At 41.1% G+C, this 25,607-nt stretch overlaps 1 protein-coding gene across 5 annotated transcripts in view; it reads left to right on the forward strand.

Annotated features, from left to right (window-relative positions):
* Positions 1 to 25,607, forward strand: part of CDC42BPA (CDC42 binding protein kinase alpha) — a 329,580-nt gene that overhangs the window by 182,700 nt on the left and 121,273 nt on the right. For 4 of the 5 annotated variants that reach the window (XM_026658201.1, XM_026658197.1, XM_029912986.1 and 1 more), the window contains exons 6-11: positions 4,282 to 4,375; positions 5,315 to 5,515; positions 6,111 to 6,359; positions 16,215 to 16,294; positions 18,455 to 18,621; positions 23,275 to 23,397. In XM_026658201.1, the coding sequence (XP_026513986.1) occupies positions 4,282 to 4,375; positions 5,315 to 5,515; positions 6,111 to 6,359; positions 16,215 to 16,294; positions 18,455 to 18,621; positions 23,275 to 23,397 (914 nt within the window). The remainder of the gene's footprint in view (positions 1 to 4,281; positions 4,376 to 5,314; positions 5,516 to 6,110; positions 6,360 to 16,214; positions 16,295 to 18,454; positions 18,622 to 23,274; positions 23,398 to 25,607) is intronic. The other variant, XM_029912987.1, reaches the window with a different exon arrangement.

Consider the following 25,607-nt stretch of genomic DNA (forward strand, 5'->3'; position numbering starts at 1 on the left):
ATAAACAATGAGGAAACTTCACGGCTTCAGTAGTAAGAGTTCCCTTCCAAATACTTTTGTGAAGTAGGGGATTAAGTTGACCAATGTCCAGTAATAATTTTATCTGAGAACTTTGTGAAAATCAAAAGACTGCCTTGAAAGGGACAGTCAGGAGGAATTAGCTGTAGGGACAGTTCTGCTTTTTACATAAGTGTTTCTGTTAATGTGCGTCATGATTGAGTCAGGAGCTTCGATCTGTGAAAGTAGACAGAAAACTGAAAACATGTACTTTTGTCAATTTCAACTATAACAAATAAATGTTAGCATCTGTATAAATCTGCATTAATTTCTTTTCTGCTTGATACTACACTTGTTGAAGTGGTAAAAGCTCCCATTGACTTTAATGGTGCAGTATCAGAACCTAAAGAGCAACCAGTTTTTGACAAAATAAATTCCCCCTCAAAACACTAAATTAACCCTATTTTTATTGTTACAAACTATAACAAGTTAATGCAAAGTATAAAAAGTGTGTAAAGCTTGACATTTTACCCTTAGTGCTATAGAGTCTATCATCTTTTCCATTATAAACCTTTAATTACAAAGGTTTGTAAATTAGTCTTAACAAATTTTTTCTGAGGTATAGCAAAGCCTACTAAGGTCTCAGCCTGTGAATATTTCAGTTTACTGTTTGCCAACATTTGGAAAAAAAAGTTGATTAGTCATTTATAGGTTGTATGCAGTGTTGTTGTAACCATATTGGTCCCAGGATTTTAGAGAGACAAGTTAGGCGTGGTGATATCTTTTATTGGACCAACTTCTGATGGTGAGAGAGAGACGAACGTTCGAGCTCACACAGAGCTCTTCTTAAACTAAGCAGAGCTAAGAAGTCTAAGAGCTCTGTGTGAGCTCGAAAATTCATCTCTCTCTCTCTCAATCTCTCTCACCAACAGAAGTTGGTCCAATAAAAGATACTGTATTACCTCAGCCACCTTGTCTCTAATTTATGTTAGTCATTTATAGGTTATTATAAGAATGAAATAATGTTAGTATTTTCAGTTGCTAGTTTTTCCTGTTTTGTTCTTATGCCTCATAAATAGCTCAAATCTTTGAAAGCTAACATTGCTGTGGCAGTCAATTCACGGTCTTCCTTCTGAATATTTTGGGTCAGGGTAGGATGAGAATTTAATACCTTTGCCATATTTTTTAAAAATGTAGTTTAATGGGAAAATGCTATAATTGTGTTTTAATTATTATTTATTGTATTATTTGTATAATTAAAAGATATATTACATTTGGACCTCATCCAGATGCCTAACCACCAAGGTCTTAAGGCTACGTCCTCACTACAGGGGAGGGTCGATTTAAGATACGTAAATTCAGCTACGCGAATAGCGTAGCTGAATTCGACGTATCGCAGCCGACTTACCCCGCTGTAAGGACGGTGGCAAAATCGACCTCCGCGGCTTCCCGTCGACGGCGCTTACTCCCACCTCCGCTGGTGGAGTAAGAGCGTCGATTCGGGGATTGATTGTCGCGTCCCGATGGGACGCGATAATTCGATTCCCGAGAGGTCGATTTCTACCCACCGATTCAGGTGGGTAGTGTAGACCTAGCCTTAGTTCTGCCCTTGTCTCCATATGGGTGTGCCCTCACACAGTCAGATGCAGAATTTGGGCCCAGTTAATCTATGAATTTCAGATTCCCTGTGTACTCCGTTACCTGGGAGACATGAAAGCCTCAGATAAAAAACAGTCAGATTTATACAGTAAGAGCACAATCCTATAAAGGTATGTGCAAGGATGGACCTTTTGCCTATGCATAGAGCCCTGCAAATCTGTGGATATCAGCTTTATATCCATGGATATCTGCAGATATCCATCTAGGTAACGGTAGCACAGCACAGTGGTTGGCCCTGCTGCAAGGGAAGAGGAGGCTGAGGAGGAACCATGTTTGCAGATCGTGGATGGATGCAGACTCAAATTTTATATCCGTGCAGGGCACTACCTATGCAGATCCCTTTGTGGAACCAAGACCTAATTTGGTGAAATAAAAAATTCACAAACAGCTAATTACAGTTGTCATTACTCTTAAAAATGTATCTTAAGTACAAAGTGAGCTGTAAAATTAATACATATTTTAAAAATATTTTGAACTTGCTTTCATCAAAGATTTTTTTTAAATTTAACATTTAAAAAAAAAAACCACAACTCTTCCTCCTCCACCCCAAAAAATCTAAAACAAATCCCCCCACAAAAAAACCCACTAAATTGTAAAGAATGACTCCTGAAATCTATTAGATGTCAATCATAATTCTAAATCCCATGGCTTTTATAGATTTGAGACAAAATTAGTGTTAAAAGAACATTAAGGTTGCAAAGTCAAGCACGCAAAAGATGTTGGGCCAGATTCTCAGCTGGCCTAGCTCCATTGAAGTCAATGGAGCTACACTGATTTACTGAAGTTGTGGATCTGGCTACCTATATTTATGAAAAATAATCATTCTTACCCATGTGACTAATAGGAAATTGAAAGAATTTTAAAAATTGTATTCATCTGGTCACTCCAGTCTTAATTCCTCTTTCACAGCATTAGATTCCCATGGATTATGTAGGAATCTCTGTGGTGGAGTAGGTAACGGTAGCACAGCACAGTGGTTGGCCCTGCTGCAAGGGAAGAGGAGGCTGAGCGGCTCATGAAGGGTCAACCATTCCATTTATCTGATTGGGATTCCCCCACGGTTTCATCCACAGTTCTTGGCCTCTGGTTTGTATAGACTCTGCCTCCTGCTTCTTCTACAAGGCTGCCATCTCTACTTCAGTGTGTGGATGATGAAGCAGAGATGTGACAAGAAAAAGCTTGACGTATAGCAGTACTTTAACAGAGTTTATGTTGTAAATTCCTTAAGTTAGATATTCTTTTATGGCCCTCACTTTATCCACTCTTCCCTCTTAGAGGTATTTCATGGGAGTACTTTTGAAACTAGGACCTTTGGAAGTGAAGGTCCAAAATCTGTTCCTAATTACGCTGGGGTAAATCTGTCATAATGCCACTTCAAGCAATGGATTTACACTTCAGGTCCAGAGAGCCCAAATCGCCACTGACTTAAATTGACTCCTATTAAATTATTGTGGCCGATGGTGTCACAGAAGCAGCACACACAGAATCAAAGACAACTGACACATGTGGGTTCAGCTCCATGAAGCTGCCAATGATGAACATGGCCCTATTTATTTATGGCCTCCAAGTTCTGGCTGTCAGGTTAGACAAGACATCTGTTCCTACAATCCCGTTGCTTACAGAATATAATACAGGTGTCCCACCACTAGGCTGGCAGATCATCAGGTTTCTTGAATTAATTGTTTATGCGTAAGAAATGTTGAATGACAATTCTCAGAGTTCATGTGGGGTTTATAAAACCATTGCTTTCTTACAGGAGAGCTGTAGCTCTGTGTGCTCATGGTTTGTTGGTTTGTTTAAATAGATATTTTTTTTAAATGTGTGTGACTCAGAAAATAAATGTGGGTTCTCAAATCAACGCAAGTTGACTACTCACAAGGGTATCACCATCAGTTTCATGGGCAGGCTGTAAGCTAGTGCAGGATTCTCCACAGAGACCTATCAGCAGGTCTATGAAATGGTATTGTCACTAATTCCAGATTGAATGTCCAGCTAGCCTTATGAGAGGAGAATGGGAACTAGAATAAAAGAATGTGTTTGTGTTGGACATGAGAACACATAATAGAAATACAGAAATGTATAGATGAAAGATGCTAAATCTTAATACTGCATAAATTATTTGTTGTAACTTTGTTCCACAGTTACATATGGGAGATCCCCCCCCCCCCCAGTGTAGACCAGCCCTTAGCCTAGTGCAAGTATGTCACTTAAGAATATTCCTCTAGACATCTTGAAATGATTTAGACGTCTCTGTTATTTTAGTGAAGTATTAGATAATAGCACAGTCTAAGGAATGCATAGGACTCTGCAGACACTCTTCCATTGTTTTCTTTATATGTATACAGGTGTAAATTGTCTGTGATGTGTGGAGTTTGACCACATGATTATTATTATTATGATTAATGGGAGTTACATGGTTAAATCCCCGGATGCTTCATTGAAAAATTTCCAACTGTATGTACCTACTGGATGGCAAGTGTTTTATGAATAAAGTCATGTAGTGAGCCACTCAATCTAATGATCTTGCACTGCCAGTGAATGAAAAAACAAATTTCAAAGTTGTTGCCCAGGAGGATGCATTGTGTTTTTTCTTCATGCTAATTATTGAATACATTTCATTTGCAGGGACATTAAACCAGACAACATCTTGATGGATATGAATGGACATATTCGGTTAGCAGATTTTGGTTCTTGTCTGAAACTGATGGAAGATGGAACGGTAAATTAGAAAGAATGATACAGCTATGATATCCCTCAAAGGCCAAGTCCTTTACCATGGCCTGCACTTCCAACCCCCCTTCCTTTCTGTCCTCTACTTGCCAGTGAAATTTCTGCTCACGAAGACGTCCTATTTGTGAAGGAAATGTCATTTTTAAGTGCACATTTTTATTAATGACAGAGATAGCATTTGTACAGTTTTATAATATGGTTGTATTTGGTTTCAGTTCAAAATATATCTGCATTCTTTATTTGAATTCTGTCTTTGTTAAATGCATTTTTATTTCATTTCATTAATAAAAGTTAATAAAGGGAGGGCATATAATCAAAATTAATACGTATCCATAGGAAAGGTGTAAGACACCCAATTTTGAGCCTCATGCCATAATCATTACTCAGGCAAAGCACTCATTGATTTCACTCAGATCAGGGCTTTGGCAGAAGCAGAATCAGGTACCATTGATATCACTTCATCCTATTGCAGTGCTGTGTTTAAACTTATACAATGTGTGGTGTATGTGACAAGAACGTAGTTCCAGTGTGATAATCATACCCTGGAGTGTTATAAAGCATCTGAATTAATATGTGTGATTATCAGGGAGCTAATTAATTTATAATAACTGAAAACTCAGAAGCTGCCTTCTTTTTGGCATTCATCACAGTTCACAGCAAAAATAAATTATTAGAATACCCAATAAATTTTTTCAGAACTTCAAGTTTGAAACACTGAAGTGGCTCAGACACATGAGAACATTTTTTTTCTCATCAATTGTTATTTAGAAACCCCGTTTTTGTATTAGAGTTCACTGTTTTGTAATTTGAATTACAATCTTACATATGCACATGAAACCCCTCAACCTCTTTCAACCCCCACACCCACCGGCACTACAGTCTGTAACTGTGTATGTCATTTTTACTCATGGAAATGCTAACTCCCCAGGTCCAGTCTTCGGTGGCAGTTGGAACTCCAGACTACATCTCTCCAGAAATCCTGCAGGCCATGGAAGATGGAAAAGGGAAATATGGACCTGAGTGTGACTGGTGGTCCCTAGGTGTTTGCATGTATGAAATGCTTTATGGAGAAACGCCCTTTTATGCAGAGTCCTTGGTGGAGACCTACGGGAAAATAATGAACCACAAAGTTAGTGTTTTTTCTATCTTTTGTGAACTAATTTTAGTGAATAAAAAGGGTTAGCTTAAAGGTCTATTTAGAAAGAAAGTTCTTATGTAATGATTGAATTCATGTTCATAAATCTTAAATATAAATTTGGTTTCCATACAGTACATTTTGTGGTTATGAATTGCAACTGGCTTTACTTTTGAATAAGATAGTCCAAAACTAAAAACCTGGATATACAATGGCAGCTATTAGTTCACTCCAAGGAGTACGTCTTGGCTATGCTACATCACTCTTCTTGTTCTATTTTTTGCTGGTGGATCCATTTGTTGGTTTAGGAAAGAGATCCTTAAACATTCTTCCACCTGGAGGCAAAGATAGATTCCAAAAATGTACATACATTTGAATAAATAAAAAAGGAGGAGACAGTTATAGCATTTTCAATACTTTTTATCATCTGGGGAAGATTTTTTCCTAGAAACTTATTGCATTCATTTAACAGTGAGAGCCTGAGTATTTGCAAAGTCCTATTTTTCTGTACAGAAACAACCACGAAGGAACCTGACTTTTGTGACATTTTCTTGGTAATAAACTACTTCCTCCTGTTTTATTCTTTAAGGAGAGGTTTCAGTTTCCTGCACAAGTGACAGATGTGTCTGAAAATGCCAAGGACCTCATTCGAAGGCTCATTTGCAGCAGGGAGCATCGACTTGGGCAAAATGGGATAGAAGACTTTAAGAACCACCCATTTTTTGTTGGGATTGAATGGGATAACATTCGGAACTGTGAAGCACCTTACATCCCTGAAGTCAGCAGTCCAACTGATACATCAAACTTTGATGTGGACGATGATTGTTTAAAAAACTCTGTAAGTCTAAGATTGACATTTTGCCAAATCCTGATTTTCTTCATTTCTTGTTATTACAGAGGTTTCCAAAATTTGGCACTGAAATCTCAGAATGCTTTGGTGCTGTATGATATCCACCAATGCTGTGTACTGAGATACAAATGCTCATTCAAGGAATGAGGCTTGATCCTGCAAACACTTAAGAAGATGAATAAATGTACTCAAGTTGTGTAGAAGTCAGTGTGGGTAGTCAGTTGAAGAAAGTTACACACATACTTATATGTTTACAGGATAAGACACTTAGGGTATGTTTACAATGCAATTAAACATCTGTGATTGGCCCATGTCAGCTGACTTGGACTTGCTGGGCTTGGCTGCAGGGCTGTGAGGTTGCAGTGTAGACAGTCAGGCTCAGGCTGACCCCATGGGGGTCCTAGAGCTTTGGCTCTAGCCTGAGCCTGAATGTCTATACCAGTGGTTCTCAAACTAGGGCCGCTGCTTGTTCAGGGAAAGCCCCTGGCGGGCCGGGCCGGTTTGTTTACCTGCTGCGTCTGCAGGTTCGGCCGATCACGGCTCCCACTGGCCGTGGTTCGCCGCTCCACGCCAATGGGGGTTGCAGGAAGGGCGCCCAGCAAGTCCCTCGGCCCGCACCGCTTCCTGCAGCCCCCATTGGCCTGGAGCGGTGAACCGTGGCCAGTGGGAGCCGCGATGAGCCAAACCTGCAGACGCGGCAGGTAAACAAACCGGCCCGGACCAACAGGGGCTTTCCCTGAACAAGTGGCGGCCCTAGTTTGAGAACCACTGGTCTATACCACAGTTTTACAGCCCCATAGCCTTAGCCCTGTGAGCCCAAGTCAGTTGACATGGGCTAGCCGCGGGAGGTTAATTGCAGTGTAGACATACCCCTACTCCAGAATAATAAAGAATAATGTCCAGGTAACTTTATTATTCTATAACTGTGGATTATAACCCTCTGCTCAAAATTGCTCACAACTGTGCCAATTTTTAATCATTGTAAATGAAATTTTCCATGCCTGATCTCTGCCTCAGGTTGAATTTTTTGAATGTTTGAGTGAAAAGGGCTCAGCTATTTTCAAGAAGAAAGATAATGAGAAATAAGTAGTTTAACCCCTGCTAAAAAAAAAATTCCAGTCATTTATTTAATAGTTTTAGGAATTCCATGGTTTTGAACAGGAACTTTGAAATTTGGTAGGGGGACAGTCCTAGCATCAGAGAGATGCCTCCTGCTTTCCCTGTCAAAGTACACCCAGATTTATTATAAACCACAAAAGTCTGCTCTTTGCACATGTGCAGTAATGCTTGTTCAGCATTTGCTTCTGAATTTTCTGGACATGACAGCTGCACTGTATATGCGCCCGGGCTCCATTGAGTGTTCTGTATTGTTCTGATGCAGCCAAAGTGACATGAACCTCCAGGTAGGACATAGACAAAATTAATCCCTGCTCCTGCTGTTTTCCCCCATCAAAATACCTTTTGTCATAATGGAATGTGGAAAGGCCCTTACTAATGCAGCTCAAGTGGTAGAGATCTGTGCTATATAGCTTTACATTAAAAGTTGTGTTTTGTTTTGTTTTTCATTTTTCTTTTCTTAAGTTTTTTAACCTTACATACAAAGATATATGTTAAAAGAACATGAAGGTTGCAAAGTCAAGCACTCAAAAGTAGAAGTGCCAGAATTAAGGTTGCCTATATGGACATATGTTATACTGCCTTCATGTACCTGATCACATACAATTTTTTCCACAGGATCTCTGGAAGAAAGGAACAGGGATTCTCTGATTGATTGTCATTTGACTCTAACCGAATATAACTATAATATATCCCTGGCTCTGCCAGAGACATCTGATATGATACTGGGCAAGTCACTTAAATTGTCACAGATGGACACTAATGGTTTAGACTTCGTTTTCTGGGTGCCTAATGTGAAACACCTAGGTCTGCTTTTCAGAAGTGCCGACCCTCCAGCTCCTTTTGAAGCGGATCTGTGGATTCTCAGAACCTCTGAAAAATCTGATGCAAAATTAATGGACATTTTAAAAAAAATTATTGCAAATTTTGGCCTTAATATTTCTTTGCCTCAGTCCCCATCTGCAAAATGGGAATGATAATACCTCCCTGTCTCACAGAGGTGTTCTCAGAAAAGTTCATTAATGTTAATAAGTTACTCAGATACTATGGTCTTGCCATAGTAAAATCCAAGAGGACATTAATAATTTTTTTTATACGGTGCAGGGTTTGAATGTTGTGCAGTAAATGAGGTAAGGGGCCACACATTCAATCCTGGGGATAAAAGGAAATATTGAATAGCTGCCATATCTACTGATAACTGTCCATCTTGTACATTTGAATGAAGCAGGAATCCTATGGAAAAGTCATATATGATAATGTAATCAGAGACTGTATACTCATGCATATGCACAAGGAAGCAAAGTTAAGGTTGCACGGCTACCTTAATTCTGGCATTTTCTAGCTTTTGAGTGCTTGACTTTACAACCTTCATACAACATTTGTTTAATATAGTTGTTTTGTATGTACTGTGATACATTTAGATTAAATTTATGGTACTGTAGCATAAGTGTGTTGAACTCACAAATTGCAGAAAATTTAAATCTTGATCCTTTTGCAGCAATCCACAAAACATCAGTGTACTCCTTCAGAAACCCTGCAGGGGTTTAAAACTGCATCTATCACTTCGCAGCTACATAACTGAAGATAACTATCCTATCTCCTTTATGTCATCTTTTCATTAGAGTGTTTGTGATCACTTCTTTTAATCCTTCCGCCACCCCTTTCTGCTTTGAAATTGACTTTGTTTTATTGTGAAGGTAGAAACAAAGGCCCCAATCCTGCAGTGTGGTCTAGCAGTATGGATCCTTGCACTCCTGTGGAGTCCCAATGATCTCAGTGGGACATTGCAGGGGTCTGTGCTAGCGTATCCCATTGTAGAACCTGGGGTCAAAGCTTAACAATTTCCACTCAATTCTACTTTTATACTAAGTTGACATTATTTTTAAAAGGGACCTTTTCGAGATTGCAGCAATAATATGCACAATTTTTAATGAAGAAATTGTTAATAATACAACCTTAAATTACTAGATATGAAAGATTTTTTTTAAATCCAATGTATTTTTAGCTATTTTGCAGCAATTGTATACAGTGAGATAAGACCAATCAGATACCCTTTCAGATACTGTGCAGTAGTACATTTATAGTGTATTTGAGTTCCCCAAATCACCTGAGAACATTCAAATATATCTTCCTTCCAAAGTCCATCTCTCACCTCCCTCTTTTTCCTCCCACCCCCACCAAAAAAGCCTCCAAAACTTTATGGCCTTGGTTCTGTAAATGTGCTTAACTTTAAGTATGTCGGTATTCTCATGGGGTAAAAACGTGGCAAAAGCTGTGAACCAACATGCTGTCTTGCACCAATAGCAGAGTGAAGATTGTGCACCTCATTTAGCAGAACATCTGGAACTCCATTCTGTTCAGTGTGAGCCAAAGTGCTGACCTGTGGACCAAATGTAAAGCAGCTTTGATGATGATGATGATGATGATATGGACCACACGAAGCAGGCAGTTAAATTCTAGGTGTACCTCAGCCAGAAGCAGGAGGGTAAGGACAGCATCTATTGTCAACTGCCTAACAGTGAAACCTGGTTGCTGAGGATGACAGTGTCTCTTGAGGAGAGGCTGCATCCTACCAAGCAAAATGTGAGCAAAGACCTTTTCAGGGACTGACAATAATGATGTCCGCCTGTAGTTGCCACACTCAGTGTGAGATCCTTTGCCCTTGTATGGGGACGCTATGATGTCATCTTTCCATTCTGCTGGTATTTTGCCTGATGCCCACACTTAGAAACAGTTGATGCAGACCAATGTCCACTGGTTCCGAGGCACTTTTAAGCAACCACTGGTGTGTGGCAGAGATGCATTCTTGTCCCGGTGCTATTCTGTCAAGTTATCGCCTGGATATTAGGCCTTGCTGAGTTGCATATCTGAATCAAGGTTGGTCAAGAAGTATTCACCAATCAAGACTATGTCGACAATGCTTTCCTGCTTGTGGAGAAGTCACCCTCCAAGGTCTCCCAAGATGCCACTTGTGTGATAGAGTTGAACATCTCATGGCAGAAGACCAGGGTACAGAACCTTGCAGCTGGGCCACAAGAATCTCTGGTAAAGTGGGATCAAGGACTATGAAGAGCATTGACTAGTTCATCTACCTAGACTGCAAGCAGAGTTCAAATGGTTGTAGCAAATTGGATGTTCTTCAATGAATAGATCTTGCCTCCTCCTGCATGAAGTCCTTGTCTTGCTTACAGACACAAACGTCTTTCTGACAAAGTTTAGGATCTGTCAAACCGATATACTACCTGTACTTCTGTATTGGTCAGAAACCTGGACCCTCTTACAGGCAGACTTTGAGTGTCTAGAGACATTCCATATGCGCTGTCCGGAGCCAAATCCTGAGCATAACATGATTTGACTTTGTGTGAAATGTCAGTCTTGTAAAGATTTGACCTTTCTTCAGTCATTCATTTCATTCGAAAGTTGTGTTACCTGCTCTTTGGCTATATCATCAGGATGCATAAAAAAATCCACACTGTGCTCTGAAACTCTCCATCCATACACAAAGGGGTGCTTGCTCTGATCCACCCATCCCAGAGAATCATAGATTTAAAGGCTTGAGCCAGATCTGGGAACTTCACTATATGATGCCTGGTGCAACGCCATCAGCCGTGGTCACTCTAGTCCTCAGTAGACTATGCATGTTTGATTAGTCCTGTTGAAGTCAATTGAACTATTCATATGCTTAAAATTAAGCATGTGCATAAGTGTTTGCAGGATCAGGCCTACAACTGTATTTGCTGAATTAAAATAAAATAATTTCTTAACAAATCTATGAATGTCTGCTTTTGTAACCACCTTTTATTTTTAAGGCAAAAACTTAATTTCAGTCCTAAACTACTTACATGTTCCTTTAAATTCTAGTGTGCATTATGTTGGTACTTTGCAAACCAAAATGTTTGAGGCTTGTTTATACTAAGTTTATATTCCACTCAGGAGGTGTTAGGATGCTGTTTTTTGTAAAATACGTCGCTTCACAGTAAAAAATAAAATATTACACTCAGTAGGTACAGTCATTATTATGAGGGGTTATGTGCAGGTAAATGGAATAATTCACATTTTGATATTATGAATCTGAATTCCAATTTTACAAACTTCTGATATGCTCCCTGAGCCATTTACCAAATCTGTCTTTGCTTGCATAGTAAAAGATTTGTCTCCTGTTTAAATGTTGCTTCTCCAAATTTTGATTCCCAGTTTAATTTGGAAGAGTGTCTTCTAGAATGATTTAATGTCATTTTCACTATTTTTGTTATCTGAGTATAAAGGTTTCCAAGTGATAGTAAGGAGAAATGGGCTGGGATTGCAGGGAGTTGGGAGCTGATGAATTATGGGCAATGTCTTCGACCATTTGATTTTTGCATGTTTAAGTATGTTTTCCATCGTTAAATTTCTGCCCATGACCAAAAGAGTGTTTCACTTCCATAGGAAATTTTGAACTTGCTTTCTTTTGTTCTAACTCCTATTACTCCCTGATTGGTGAATTTTCATATTATATCAGTGGGAATGATTTATTCACTGTTACTTCAGCTGATATGAAGTTTTGGAAGGGGATTCTTCCACCACAAGTATAATCTGTGAACCCCAGAAGGGGACTGAGAGCATATGAAGACTATCTGCAATAGTGATTGTAAAGCAAACATGCATGTATAGTCATGGAAATTCTCGTACACACCAATGAGTGTTCTAATTAGATGTCACGTACTAGAATTTGAAATTAACATGGGATGCAATCAGAGGTTATTTGACTCCCCAAAAATATGGATTAGTTATTTTTCTAAATTTTTATTTAGATAAAGGGCTTTCCAAACTTAAATCTTCTAAATATGCGGATAGAAAATAATGCAGAAATCAAGGAATTTTTTTCTCACTGCCTATTTCTATCCAACCATCCTTTAGATTTTACAATGCTCATTATGCTAATTAAGAAAGTACTGTAGATTTTGACATTCATTTTTCACACATTTTAATTTTAATACAATTTATTTCTGGTGATCAATGACCACGAGGACTCATCCATAATCACTAAAAGGCTGTGGACTGTTGCGTACTAAGCTGTATCTTTTAAAAATTCTTACAGTACTTAGGCTAGAAATTCTTGACTCCAAGTGTCAAGAGGTTAAGATTCTTCTGGAATGCTATCCAAAACTGTCATTTAACATGCAAAACTATAAAAAACACATGTAGAGAGTTGCTTTCCACCTTTACATTTGTTCATCTTTTCCTAAAATGTAACCCTTTCTTAAAATGACAGGCCCTTTTAGAGCTTTCAAGGTGATATTTTTCTTCAAAATTAGTTTTTTTTTTCTGGTGAGCAAGGTGATGTAATAGGATGCAACTACATAAGAAAAGCTGGGAGATAAACAGGAGTATAAAGGCATGAATCTTGCACCCTTATTGAAGAAGATATCACAGCATTTGGAGTACATACCTCTCTCCACCCCCATAGTGATTGCAACTGTGTGGCCTAGTGATATCTTAGGGTTTGTGCTTACTTCAGTATAACTTCAGTATAACTTAAGAAAAGCCACCCCCCTGAGCAACGGAACTTACACGAACCTAAGCACTGGTGTGGACAGTGCTATGTCGGCGAGAGAGACTCTCCTGCCAACATAGCTACTGCCTCTCAGTGAGGTGGAGTAATTATGCCGATGGGAGAGCTCTCTCCTGACAGCATAGAGTGTCTGCAAAGCAGCACTACAGCAGCTCAGCTACATCTGTACAGTCTAGTGTAGACTAACCCTTAGTGTTAGCACATGGAGGATCAGAGTTCAAGGCTTTAGCTTGGTGTGTTGTTCCTGGGGTGGCAGGAGCTAGAAGCACTGTGAAGGAAGCATGCTCAGTCCATTGATGGAGTTTTGAGCATCCTATCCTGTCATTCTTTCCAGCAACCACTCTGATTGACATTCCCTCTAGGGGAATCACTAGGCTATCTCAGGAGTTGGATTGACAGACTGCAGAGAGGGAGAACAAGTTGACTCAAGAGGTAGGGAAAGTAAAGGGAAGAATACAAGATGCTGTTCTTCGAGAGATTGCTCCTGTGTATTCCACAGTAGATGTGCGTGCTCGCCACGTGCACCGGTGCTGGAAGTTTTTCCCTTAGCAGTACCCGTACTGGGGGAGCACTGCGGCCACCCCTGGAGTGGCACCTGCATATCGCGCTATAAGGGGAGCCACGGGCTCCCCCCACCCTCAGTTCCTTCTTGCCGCCAGTGAAGGTGGTCGGAACTTTGCGTTCCAGCTCCGCTGCAGCCTTTCTTCCCTAGTGGTACCGTTAGTTGGAACGTTCTCATTGTTAGCTTGGGCTCGGGGCATGCCCTGCGCCCCAGGCTTCAAGTCGTGCGATTCCTGTCGCCGCTCTATGCCCAGGAGCGACCCTCACACTGATTGTCTTCGCTGCGTGGGTGAGACTCATATTAGCGACCGCTGCAAAATCTGTAGGTCGTTCAAACCAAGAACCAAAAAGGAGAGGGACTTCAAACTTTGAGCTCTCCTAATGGAGTCAGCGTTAACACCGATGCCAGTGAGCAGATCAGACTCGGCACCGGCCGCCAGGTCGTCGGTACGTAGCGAGGCCCCTTCGACCACGCGGTGCTGCTCTCCCTCCAGGAAGCAAGGGAAGGGCCTGGCCTTGCAGCGATGCCGCGATAAGGACAAGGGGGAGGCTGGTCCCGCGCTGGGCAGCCCTCGGTCCCCCCTGGTCTTAAGACCTCCGACTTGTGTAGAGTGGAGCAGCCCGGTGCCGTTGACCCAGACATCCCTGGTACGGATGCCATCGACGCCGGAGGTGGTGCAGGCTGCAAAGGACATTATGTCTTGCCCATGCCGAGCTCACAACCGAGTATGGGCCCCAGGTCTCGAGGCAAGCCCCTGTTAGGTGCCCGTCAGACCTCTTAGGCGAGCCGCAGCTCCCGCTCCAGGGATTGCTCCCTGCACCGCTCGACGTGCAGCGACCGCTCATCGGGGGACTCCTGGCCACCGTCAACACCGGCCAGACCCATGGTCTGGGTGCACCTCGCAGCCATATCAGCTTTTCACCCGCCGGTGCAGGGACACTCGGTCTTCTCCCACCCTCTGACCTCCTGCTTCCTGAAGGGCCTCGACCATTTGTTCCCATACGCTAGGCCCCCCATGCCACAATGGGACCTCAACCTGGTCTTGTCACGTCTCACGGCCCCCCCCTTCGAACCACTGGCCACGTGTTCCTGATCGCACCTCTCATGGAACATGGCCTTCCTCGTGGCGATCACGTCTGCCCGACGTGTCTCGGAGCTCAGGGCCTTAACCTCAGAACTCATAGACTCATAGACTTTAAGGTCAGAAGAGACCAATATGGTCATCTAGTCTGACCTCCCGCATGATGCAGGCCACAAAAGCTGACCCCCCCACTTTCCCTTAACTCTGCTGTTGAAGTCTCCAGATCGTGATCTAAAGACTTCAAGTTGCAGAGAATCTTCCAGCTTGCGACCCCTGCCCTATGCTGCGGAGGAAGGCAAAAAACCTCCAGGGCCACTGCCAATCCCCTATACTGTTTTCCATAGGGATAAGGTCCAGCTTTGCCCACACCCGACGTTCCTCCCGAAGGTGGTTTCCACCTTCCACATGGAGCAGAGCATCTTTCTTCCCGTGCTCTGCCCTAAGCCGCATTCCTCTAGCAAGGAATGTCGCCTCCACATGCTCAATGTGCGTAGGGCGTTGGCCTTTTACCTGGATAGAACTAAGCTGTTCCGGAGATCCTCTCAACTCTTTATTGCCTCGGGCGAGAGGGCAACCTGTCTCTACCCATTACCTCGTGCATACGCACGTGTTATGACCTGGCAGGGATTCCCCCGCCTCCTGTCATTAAGGCCCACTGTACGAGGGCTCAGGCCTCATCAGCTGCCTATGCTGCCCATGTCCCCATTCAGGACATCTGTAGGGCGGCCACGTGGGCTTCAGTTCACACGTTTACTTCGCATTACGCAATCGTCGCCCAGTCTAGGGATGACGCCGGGTTCGGCAGGGCAGTACTTCGTCCCGAACCATCATGAACTCCTACCCACCTCCAACAGATACTGCTTGGAATCACCTACTGTGAATACACAGGAGCAATCACTCGAAGAAGAAAGGACAGTTACCTGTTCCGTAACTGGCGTTCTTCGAGATGTGTTGCTCCTGTCTATTCCACACCCCGCCCTCCTTTCCCTCTGTTGGAGTTGTCCGGCAAGAAGGAACCGAGGGTGGGGGGAGCCCATGGCTCCCCTTATAGCGCGATATGCAGGCGCCACTCCAGGGGTCGCCGCGGTGCTCCCCTAGTACGGGTACTGCTAAGGGAAAATATTCCAGCACCGGTGCACGTGGCGAGCACGCACACCTACTGTGGAATACACAGGAACAACACCTCTCAAAGAACGCCAGTTACGGAACAGGTAACTGTCCTTTCTGTGCTCTGACAGCATCTTCAAGAATCCTTGGGGAGAAAGAAAATAATGAACCAGCTTTTAATTTCCATAATAACCTTTAATGATACCACATTTGAATAAAAAGTCCTCTTCCTGTGAACTGTTTGTATCTTTTTGAATTCAAAGCCAGATTTAGATTTTGCTGTTTCATATTTAATCTTCAAATAAAGATCATTGTGGATCTGGTTAGTGAAACAGCAGCACTAACATTTGATGACTCATTACTGTGCAGTAATGTTTTTCCAAATTGGTAGAATTCAGCTTACTCAGATCTTCTTTTATCTCCTAGGAGACAATGCCTCCACCAACTCACACTGCATTTTCTGGTCATCATCTGCCATTTGTGGGTTTTACATATACAAGTAGCTGGTAAGTCAGAGTTCTTCAATTGTCAAAGTATGGTGGATACATGAATGTGCTAAACTTCTGATCTGTTGTGTGCCACAAGTTTATATAAACCTATAAAATAAAGAGAGTGAAGAAACAACTGCACTTGGCTGTTGAGGAAAATGGTTTTATTAAGCAGATTATTGTATGCTCAGTAGTTGTATAGAACACATCTAAAATCAGACCCTGCCCCGAGGAGCCAATTCTCTTAAGGCCTGGTCTACACCTAAAACTTAGCTTGACTTAGCTACATTGCTCAGAGGTATGAAATATCCATGCCCCTGAGATGTAATTAAGCCAACCTCTGCCCCGGTATAGATATTGCTAGGTCAATGGGAGAATTCTTCTATTGATCTAGCTACCTCCTCTCGAGGAGGTGGATTTAGGAGCAGCAATGTAAAAACCTCTTCTGTCACTGTAGCAAACGTCTACACTACGAGTGGTGAACTGCAGCAATGCCACTGTAGTGCAGACTTCACTACACACCACTGGTGGTGACATGTAGTGTACCAGTAGCTACATGCTGTAGTGAAAAGCAGGCTGTGTCGACACTGCCGTGTGTAGCTATGCAGACAGTGAAAGGCTCTGGCAGAGGGGAAGTGCTGGGGAAAGGCTTCAACAGCTCACTGCTGCTGGAGCCTTTCACTGTGGCAAGGAAAGAGTCTGGCAGGGGGGAGGCACAGGGAAAGGCTCAGTCTTTCCCCATTGCCAGAGTCTTTCCCTGCATCAAGGATGAGCTCCAGCAGCAGGGAGCTGGCAGAGCCTCTCTCTGCTGGGGGGAGTCTTTTCCTGTGGTGGGGAAAGACTCTAGCAGCGGTGAGGTAGCAGAATGCTACATTGCTAAAAATAGCAGTGTAGATGGGGGAGACAGCTTGGGTGAATATAGAGCACATAGGGCAATGCTTGATTTGTGCCAGGGCTTGTCAGGGCTGATCCCGGGCACCTCTAGGCTTGGTGGTTCATAGCCCTGGCACCTCTGGGCTTGGTCCATCAGTTATGAAAGTAAAAATACTGCTTGAGTCCCAGCACCTCTTTTATTACAAATTAAGCACTGGCATAGGGCATACATACTCACACCCTTCAGGTGTGTCTTTAATCTGCTTGCCTAAACTATGCCTCACTGGCTACACTGCTGTTTATACCCGTGCTAGGAGGGCTGAGTACGTATGTATTCTACATGCTGCTGAAAGAAGCATGCAGTGTAGACATACCTTATGGGTGCAATTTACTCCTGTGCAGAGAGCCAGCATAAGGCCTATTTTAAAATCTTATTCTAGCTTCTGGCCAACATGTGAATTTCACCCTAAAAGAGAGACAGAGATAAGATGCACTGGGAGACTCAGAGAAGGTATCAGCTTTAACTGTTTTTTAAATTATTTTCTTTCCTGTCCTTTCATGGCCCTTAAATATTAATGGAATCGAGAAGTTGTTTAACTATTTTGGCTAGAGTTTATAGTTTTCCTAGAAGCAGCGAGCCTTTTGGAGGAAACTGAACAAGAAGAGAGTAGGGTCTTAGACACTACTAGTGAAAAGTGAACGGACATTAGCTACTGTTGAGATGAATGTGACAACTGATGCAAATTTTAAGTTTAACTTTGGTCAGCATTTACCTAGAGGTACAATAAATACTAATGTACCAAAGAGCCAACGCCCTGATTCTGGCAAACATGTGTGCTTAATGTTACTCACATGAGACGTTCCACTGACTTCTGGGAGAAATTAATTACAGAGGAGACAACCAAATTACACTAATTTCCATCTAATAATAATACTTAAAATTGATATTGTGGATCTTCAAAGTACTTGGCAAACATATTAGTAATTAATATGAGCTGATATGTTAATATAATTTTAGATCTTGATATTGTTGACCATTCAGAAGGTGACTTTTTGTTAATTGGCTGATTCCAGACTATCCTTTTTGCTTATCATTAATCAGAACTTTTTTACTTGTGGCATTAAAAAATGCATTCACAAGATAACTAATGTTGGTTTCCCTAATTAAGTTGCTACAGTCGTTAAAAAGTTTATTTTTTTTACTGTGATGGAAAAATTTAAAACAATAATTTACTGGTCTGGTCAACTGCTTTAATTTTAATTTTTTTTTCTAAAATTACCTTACATTTAAATCCTTTTTTTCAGTGTGCTTTCAGACCGCAGTTGTCTAAGAGTTACAGCTGGACCACTGTCTATGGACCTTGATGCCAGTGTTCAAAGGACTTTGGAGGATAGCTTAGCAACAGAAGCTTATGAGAGGAGAATAAGGCGCCTGGAGCAGGAAAAACTTGAACTCAGTAGAAAACTGCAAGGTAAAGCAATTAAAGACTGTTTTGTCACTTTCAGTTGGATTAGGCCGAGGTAGGCAACCTGTGGCACGTGTGCCAATTTTCAGTGGCACTCACACTGCCCGAGTCCTGGACACTGGTCCCGGGAGCTCTGCATTTTAATGTAATTTTAAATGAAGCTTCTTAAACATTTTAAAAACCTTATTTACTTTACATATAACAATAGTTTAGTTATATATTATAGACTTATTGAAAGAGACCTTCTAAAAACGTTAAAATGTATTACTGGCAAGCGAAACCTTAAATTAGAGTGAATAAATGTAGACTCGGCATACCACTTCTGAAAGGTTGCTGACCCCTGGATTAGGCTGTAGTTTTTGTGAAGTGCTTTTAATATTATGGAAAAAAAATTAAAATATGTTTCCAGGAATGCTTCCCTTTGGAAATTAATCCGCTTCATTATTTCTCTTGCCAAATTACACTTAATTTTTTTTTTAAGTCCTAAAGCATCCCATATATTCCACTTACAATCTGTTGAATTCGCTGAAGCCAGGGGTTGGTTATTACTCCAGCTGTGAACACTACATACTTATTATCTGCGGGGGAGAAGGAAGGGGGCGGGATCTAGATTTGTGTATTTGGCACCTACTGAAGATGTGTTGGCACTTTGCAAGTGGAAATTGTATGATTTAAAGTCCCCATCCTACAAAAACATTTTCATGTTCTTAACTTTATGTATGCAAGTAATTCCATTGATGCCAGTGGGGATATTCACATGTGTAGGTCTTTACAGCATTGAGCCCTAGTCCGTTTTCAGAGAGGCAGGGAAAGCTACAGTATAATACAGAAATTAGTGTACAACCCCACAAAACAAGGCTTATCTTTAAGTGTAAGGTACAGTATGTTGTTCTTTCTTCTTTAGAGGCATTCAAATGTATGGATTGTTCGGATTTTCTGACGCATCCCTTGTTTCTTTATTTTGTTCTCTTTTCCTGCTTTTGTGAGCACACACACATTATTGTAACCACAATTTAGGCACCAGTGTTTGAAAGTTTAACCAATGTGTTTGTTTAATATACCTCAGCAGACACTCTTTTCATATATCCATAGAGTTTATAGCCAGAAGGGACCATTAGATCATCTAGTCTGACAGGCCATTGATTTTCATCCAGTTACCCCTTTATTGAATCTAACAACTTGTCTTTGACTAAAGCATAACTTATGTTTGACTAACACATATTTTCCAGAAAGGCATCCAATCTTGATTTGAAGACATCAAGAGATGGAGAATCTACCACTTCCCTGAGTAGTTTGTTCCAGTGGTTAATCACTCTCTCTGTTGAAATTTGTGCTTAATTTCTCATTTGAATTTGTCTGACTTCAGTTTCCAGCCATTGGTTCTTGTGATGCCTTTCTTTGCTATATTAAAGAGCCCTTTAGTACCTTGTATTTTCTCCCCATGAATATATTTATATACTGTACTCAAGTCACCTCTTAATCTCCTTTCTGATAAACTAAAATGATTGATCTTTTTAAGTCTTTCACTGTAAAGCAGCAGTTCTCCAAACTTCATTGTACCATGACCCCCTTCTGACAACAAAAATTACTACACGACCCCAGGAGAGGGGACCAAAGATCAAGCCTGCCCAAGCCCCGTGCCTGAGCTCTGCCACCCCGGGTGGGGGTAGGGGCCCCAAAACTGAAGCCCAAGGGCTTCTGCCCTGGGCGGGGGAGGAAGGGGGCATGTAACCTTCGCCCTGGGTGGTAGGACTAGGGCTTCGGCTTCAGCCCCGGGAAGTGGGGCTTGGGCTTTGGCCCTGGGCCCCAGAAAGTCTAACACCAGCCTTGGCGACCCCATTAAAATGGGGTCCCGACCCACTTGGGGGTCCCGACCCACAGTTTGAAAACCCCTGCTGTAAGGCATTTTCTCCAGCCGTAATTTTTGTGGCTCTTTTCTGCACCCTCTCCAGTGTTTTCAATATCTTTTTTTAAAAATTGAACACCAATATCGATCTCACCAATGCCATATACAGAGACGAACTAACCTTTTTATACATCAAATGACTTTATTAGCCCCTTTTGCCACACCATCACCCTGAGAGTTCATGTTCAGTTGCTTGTCCACTATGACTTCTAAATCCTTTTTGGCATCACTGCTTTCCAGGATATAGTTTCCTAGATATGATCCGCATTCTTTTATTCCTAGATGTATCACTTTGCATTTGACTGTATTAAAACACATTTTACTTGAATGGGCCCAAATTCATCCCGGTTTGGCAAGTTGTATCAGCAATGATTTTATAGTTACTTCCAGATCAGTGATGAAAAATGTGAATAGTAGCAAGATTAGTACTAATCCCTGTGGAGTCCCATTAGAAACAACATCATTCAGTGATTTCCCCATTAACTACTTTTTGAGATCTGTTAGCTAGCCAGTTCTTAATTCATTGAATGTGCTTTATTGATATTGTATAGCACTAATTTATTAATCAGAATGTTGTGTGATATTAAGTCAAATGCCTTACCGAAGTCTTAATATATTACACCTATACAGTTGCCTTTATCAGCCAAACTTGTAATGTCCTCAAATAATGTAATCAGGTTTGTTTGACAAGACCTATTTTCCATAAAACCATTTTGATTGGCATTCATTATATTCCTACCCTTTAATTCTTTATCAATTGATTTCCAAATCAGCTTTTCCATTATTTTGGCCCAGATTTATGTCAGGTTAATGGACCTCTAGTTTCCCACGTCATCCCGCTCGCCCTTTTGAATAATGGCACAACATTAGCACTCTTATAGTCTTCTGGAATTTTCATGATCGTCTAAGCATTATTCATAATTAACATCAGAGGGCCAGAGATCTCCTCAGACAACTCTTTTAGGATTCTTGAATGCAAGTTTATCCAGGTTTTCTGAGCCAGGATGACCTGACCACCACAAAACAGGACGCTCCTCGCCCCCCCCATAAAGAGCTAGATAGTATGCAGTGATAGATACAAAAGGGTGTCTAATTAATTATCATCATCATCACCTGCACCCAAAATACTTGGTTCCATTTCTCCACAGTTTTTTTACCTGCACGGTAAGTCCATAGTTTTCTGTGGAGGCAGGCCCCAGCCTGTGCCCAACTCTCCCCAAACCCCGGTAGCTTTTGTTCAGCAGGTGTTTGTTCCATCTCCTGCCCCTGATTTTTTTCCTTAGACACTCCTAGATACAGCTCCAGTCTTCCAGAGCACTGCCTCATCCTTCTCTCTCCTCCTTAGGATGAGCTGGTTCTCACTTATACAGACCCATACCCCTTCCACTCCCAGCAGTCTTTGAGAGGACTACTAATTGGAGTCAGCTGCTTGGGTATTTTGTTTTTATTTTCCTTCCCTCCCCCCATGTGACAGTTCACTCTGTTGCACCCTATTAGATATTGTGTAACTTCTGTTACTAATGGACTGGATAGTACTTCATCATCCCCATGTGATACAACCACACCATCCTGTTTCTTTCCAATACAGAACAAAAATATTAATTGAACACTTCTGCCTTTTCTTCATGATTAACATTTTACCATCTCTTTTGTTCCTAGTATACTTTTAAAAACCTTTTTGTCCTTAGCCCTGCTATCTATGGATTTTTCCCTGATGTTGTTAACTTTCCTTGTCAATTTTCTGAACATCATAACTTCTAATTTATATCAATTGTTATCTATTCCCCCTTTTTCAATTTAGTAGACATTGTTTTTTTTATTTATAATTTCTGTCTTCCCTCACCCACCAACCAGGATGGGCTTTTAGTTGAAGATGTTTGATTGTGGAATCATGGCTTTTAGCCATCTAATAAACTCTGCTTCAAAAATCTCCCAATTTTCTTTCACATTTTTTGTCTAAGCTTTTCCTCTCAATCAGTTTCACTCATAATTTTCTTGAGCTTTGAGGAATTACCCCTTTTGAAGCACCAAGTGTATATATTACTGGTTGGAACTGTCTTCTTTTTGCCCACATTGAATGTAATCAGTTCATAATCACTGGTCCCTAGGCAACCACCAACTTTTGGTCCAGTGATTAATTCATCTTTATCCATCATAATGATGTCCTTCCCTCATGTTGGATGTAATATTTTTTGTGTCAGAAAATTATCATCTATAATTTTTAGAAACTCTAATGATGTTTTACTACTGGCTGCATTAGACCTCCAGCATGCATTTACCAAATTGAAGTGCCTTGTAACAACACAATTTCCCCCCACACACACATTACAGACAGGTGTTTTCAGAGTAACTCATCCTGATCTCTAGTTTGATTTGATGGTCTGCTGGTTAACACCTTGATCCATATGCATTAAAGATCATGTGCTTCTGAGTTACCAATTACTTGTAATTGTGCCCTTAGTGTACAGTGTCACTCCCCCCCCACCTGTGCTATCTTTCCTGAACAGGTTATAATCAATGCTTTTAACATTCCAGTTAAAGCAGCTGGAATCAGTAAGGTCAAATGTATCAAATTTCTTCTTGTCAGTTGAATTTTCAATTCCTCCTGTTTTTTTCCAGTCTCCTACCATTGGTATAGAGACAATTTTGTGCACTTCTCCACTTATTAATAGTGTCACTTTCTTCTGACATCTTAAAGAATATATTGGGGGAGTGTGGAAGGCTTATCTCATGGCGCTCTTCTTTGTTTTTAGAATCCACCCAGACAGTCCAGGCTTTACAGTATTCAACTGTGGATGGTCCAATAACAGCAAGCAAAGATCTAGAAATTAAAAGCTTAAAAGAAGAAATTGAAAAGTTAAGAAAACAGGTAACCGGTAAGTCTCAAGTATTTATATACAATCTTTCAATGGAAAAGATGCACTTACAAAGTTATCATGAACAAGGAAAAAAATGACTTTGTTGTTGAGAAAAACACTCCTTTTCAGAGTAATGCTGATTTCATAAGAGAGCTTGACAGCATCTACTTTTTGATGTCCCATCTTAAATTTACCATTCAGCAGTAACTACCGAGAAAAATGTTTTTCTTCTCATTCTATTCCATTTATATGTCTGCCATTTTGTACACATTTATCATTGAGGACCTGATGCTCCTTTACTTATTATGCCCACTGTAACTCCTTTGACTTAAATTGAGTTATTCCTAATTTACATGATTATGAATCAGGCCCTGAAAGAGTAGCCGTGAAACCTCAACTCTAATTTGCATTGCTATAATTTTTTCTAACAGTATTCTCAGGAATAGATTAAGTCTTTCACTTGCCTTAATTGTTGTGAATGTACAGCAGCAATTTAGTGCTCAGGTTTTTCTGCAAAGTCACAGGCATATGTGTACGCACAATAGCACTTCTTGCTGTCCAATCCCTTGCTGCATTACTGTATTCAAGCAATAAAGTGAAACTGGTAAATATTACTTTCATGTTCTTGTTTATGTTTGTAAACCCAAGAAGTGTGAATGCATTGTGGCCTGCCAGCCTTAGCAGATTTTAAAAACTGGAAGTAAGCATTATTTATATCACTTCATCCTTCTCGCTGAGTAATCTGGTGCCATTGGAACGTGTGGTAAATTCTTGAGTGAGTTAAATTTGGCACCTGATATTTCAAGCATAATGGGCTGTGGTCATAATTCTGATTATAATCCTACTTGCTTTAAAATATGTTTAAAATCAACAGCGTGTCAGCCAGTATGCAGTCTCATAGTTTTCTTTACCATTTTAAAGTGCATCCAGCAGTTTGGCTGCAGTAGTGGAATGAAATTAAAGGATTTTTTGTTCTATCTGAAATATCCTAATGTGTAGATATTTTTTTCTGAGAGTTTAGCTCTGCAGAAAGGCTTTTTCTGGCCAAAACAAGTGGAGATGAATGAATCAAATAACTATGACAACTGAACTTTGTTAAAAGGGAGGTTAAAATTTCATATTACTTGTGTAAAACACATATCCAGGTTTTAGGGATTAAGCATAAATTTATGAATAGTGCTCTGTCGTATGGAAAACACCCCTTGTTCCAAGAAATGCGCCTGAGCTGAACTCTAGAATTCAGATCCATCTGTAAATACAGGGTTTTGAGATTGAGATCATGTGTCTGATAAATGGAATCACTTACCATTGCACTTGGTGAGTCATTGGCAGTGACAATGAGACATTCTAATGATCTGTCTGTGTCTAATATGCAAAGCATAAAAAAAATTGCACATGAAAGATGATTGCTTTGAAACAGGCAATAGAGATCTAGACAACTTTATTCCTCACTACATGTCTCTGCATCCTCCTCTGTCTTGGTGGTAAGGAGATGGCTTTGAATAAAGTTTCTACATCCTGAAGTTTCCTAGTTTGAGACATGATGTCAAGATGTTTGGCCCAAATTTTGTCTAATCTGTTAAATGGGATAGTATGTAGGGATTATCCACTGGATCCTAATTTTTCTATCACATCTGCAGCTCCATCAGAAAGTCACTAAGCTATATCATCATCTAATTATTTTTAGCTTCATTTGACTTTAAAAAAGTAAGTTAAGAAACAGAGTTGAATGCATTGTTGCTGACACCTGTGAGGCTGGTGTGCAAAGAAAAAGGAACTATGTTGGCTTTGGCTTTATTAGAAATGCGGGTAAACACAACTGCTAACATGTACCATATGCACAAGAATTATGGGCCAAACAGCCACCTGTAAAACTAGCCGTTGAGAGGGTGAAATGAGCAGAATATCTCTCAAATGTCCCAAAAGCTGCTGGACAGAGGAGGGTTGTACCTATGAGTGTGTCTAGACTTCAAGCTGGGGGTGTGATTCCCAGCTCAAGGAGACATACCCACACTAGCTCTCATCGAGCTGGTGCACTAAGAATAGAGTGTAGGTGTGGCAGCACAAGTGGCAAAAGGGGCTAGCCTCCCCAAGTCAGAGAGGCTTGGTACATACACGGGCCAGCTAGGCCCTCCTGCCACTTGTGCTACTGCGGCTATGCTCTATTTTTAGCGCAGCAGCTTGTCAGAGCTGGACATTGCATCCCTCAGCTCCTCAATGTCGTCATC

This window comes from Terrapene carolina, unplaced genomic scaffold (assembly GCF_002925995.2).
Source record: "Terrapene carolina triunguis isolate 2854851 unplaced genomic scaffold, T_m_triunguis-2.0 Scaffold406, whole genome shotgun sequence".
NCBI classification, from domain to species: Eukaryota; Metazoa; Chordata; order Testudines; family Emydidae; genus Terrapene; species Terrapene triunguis.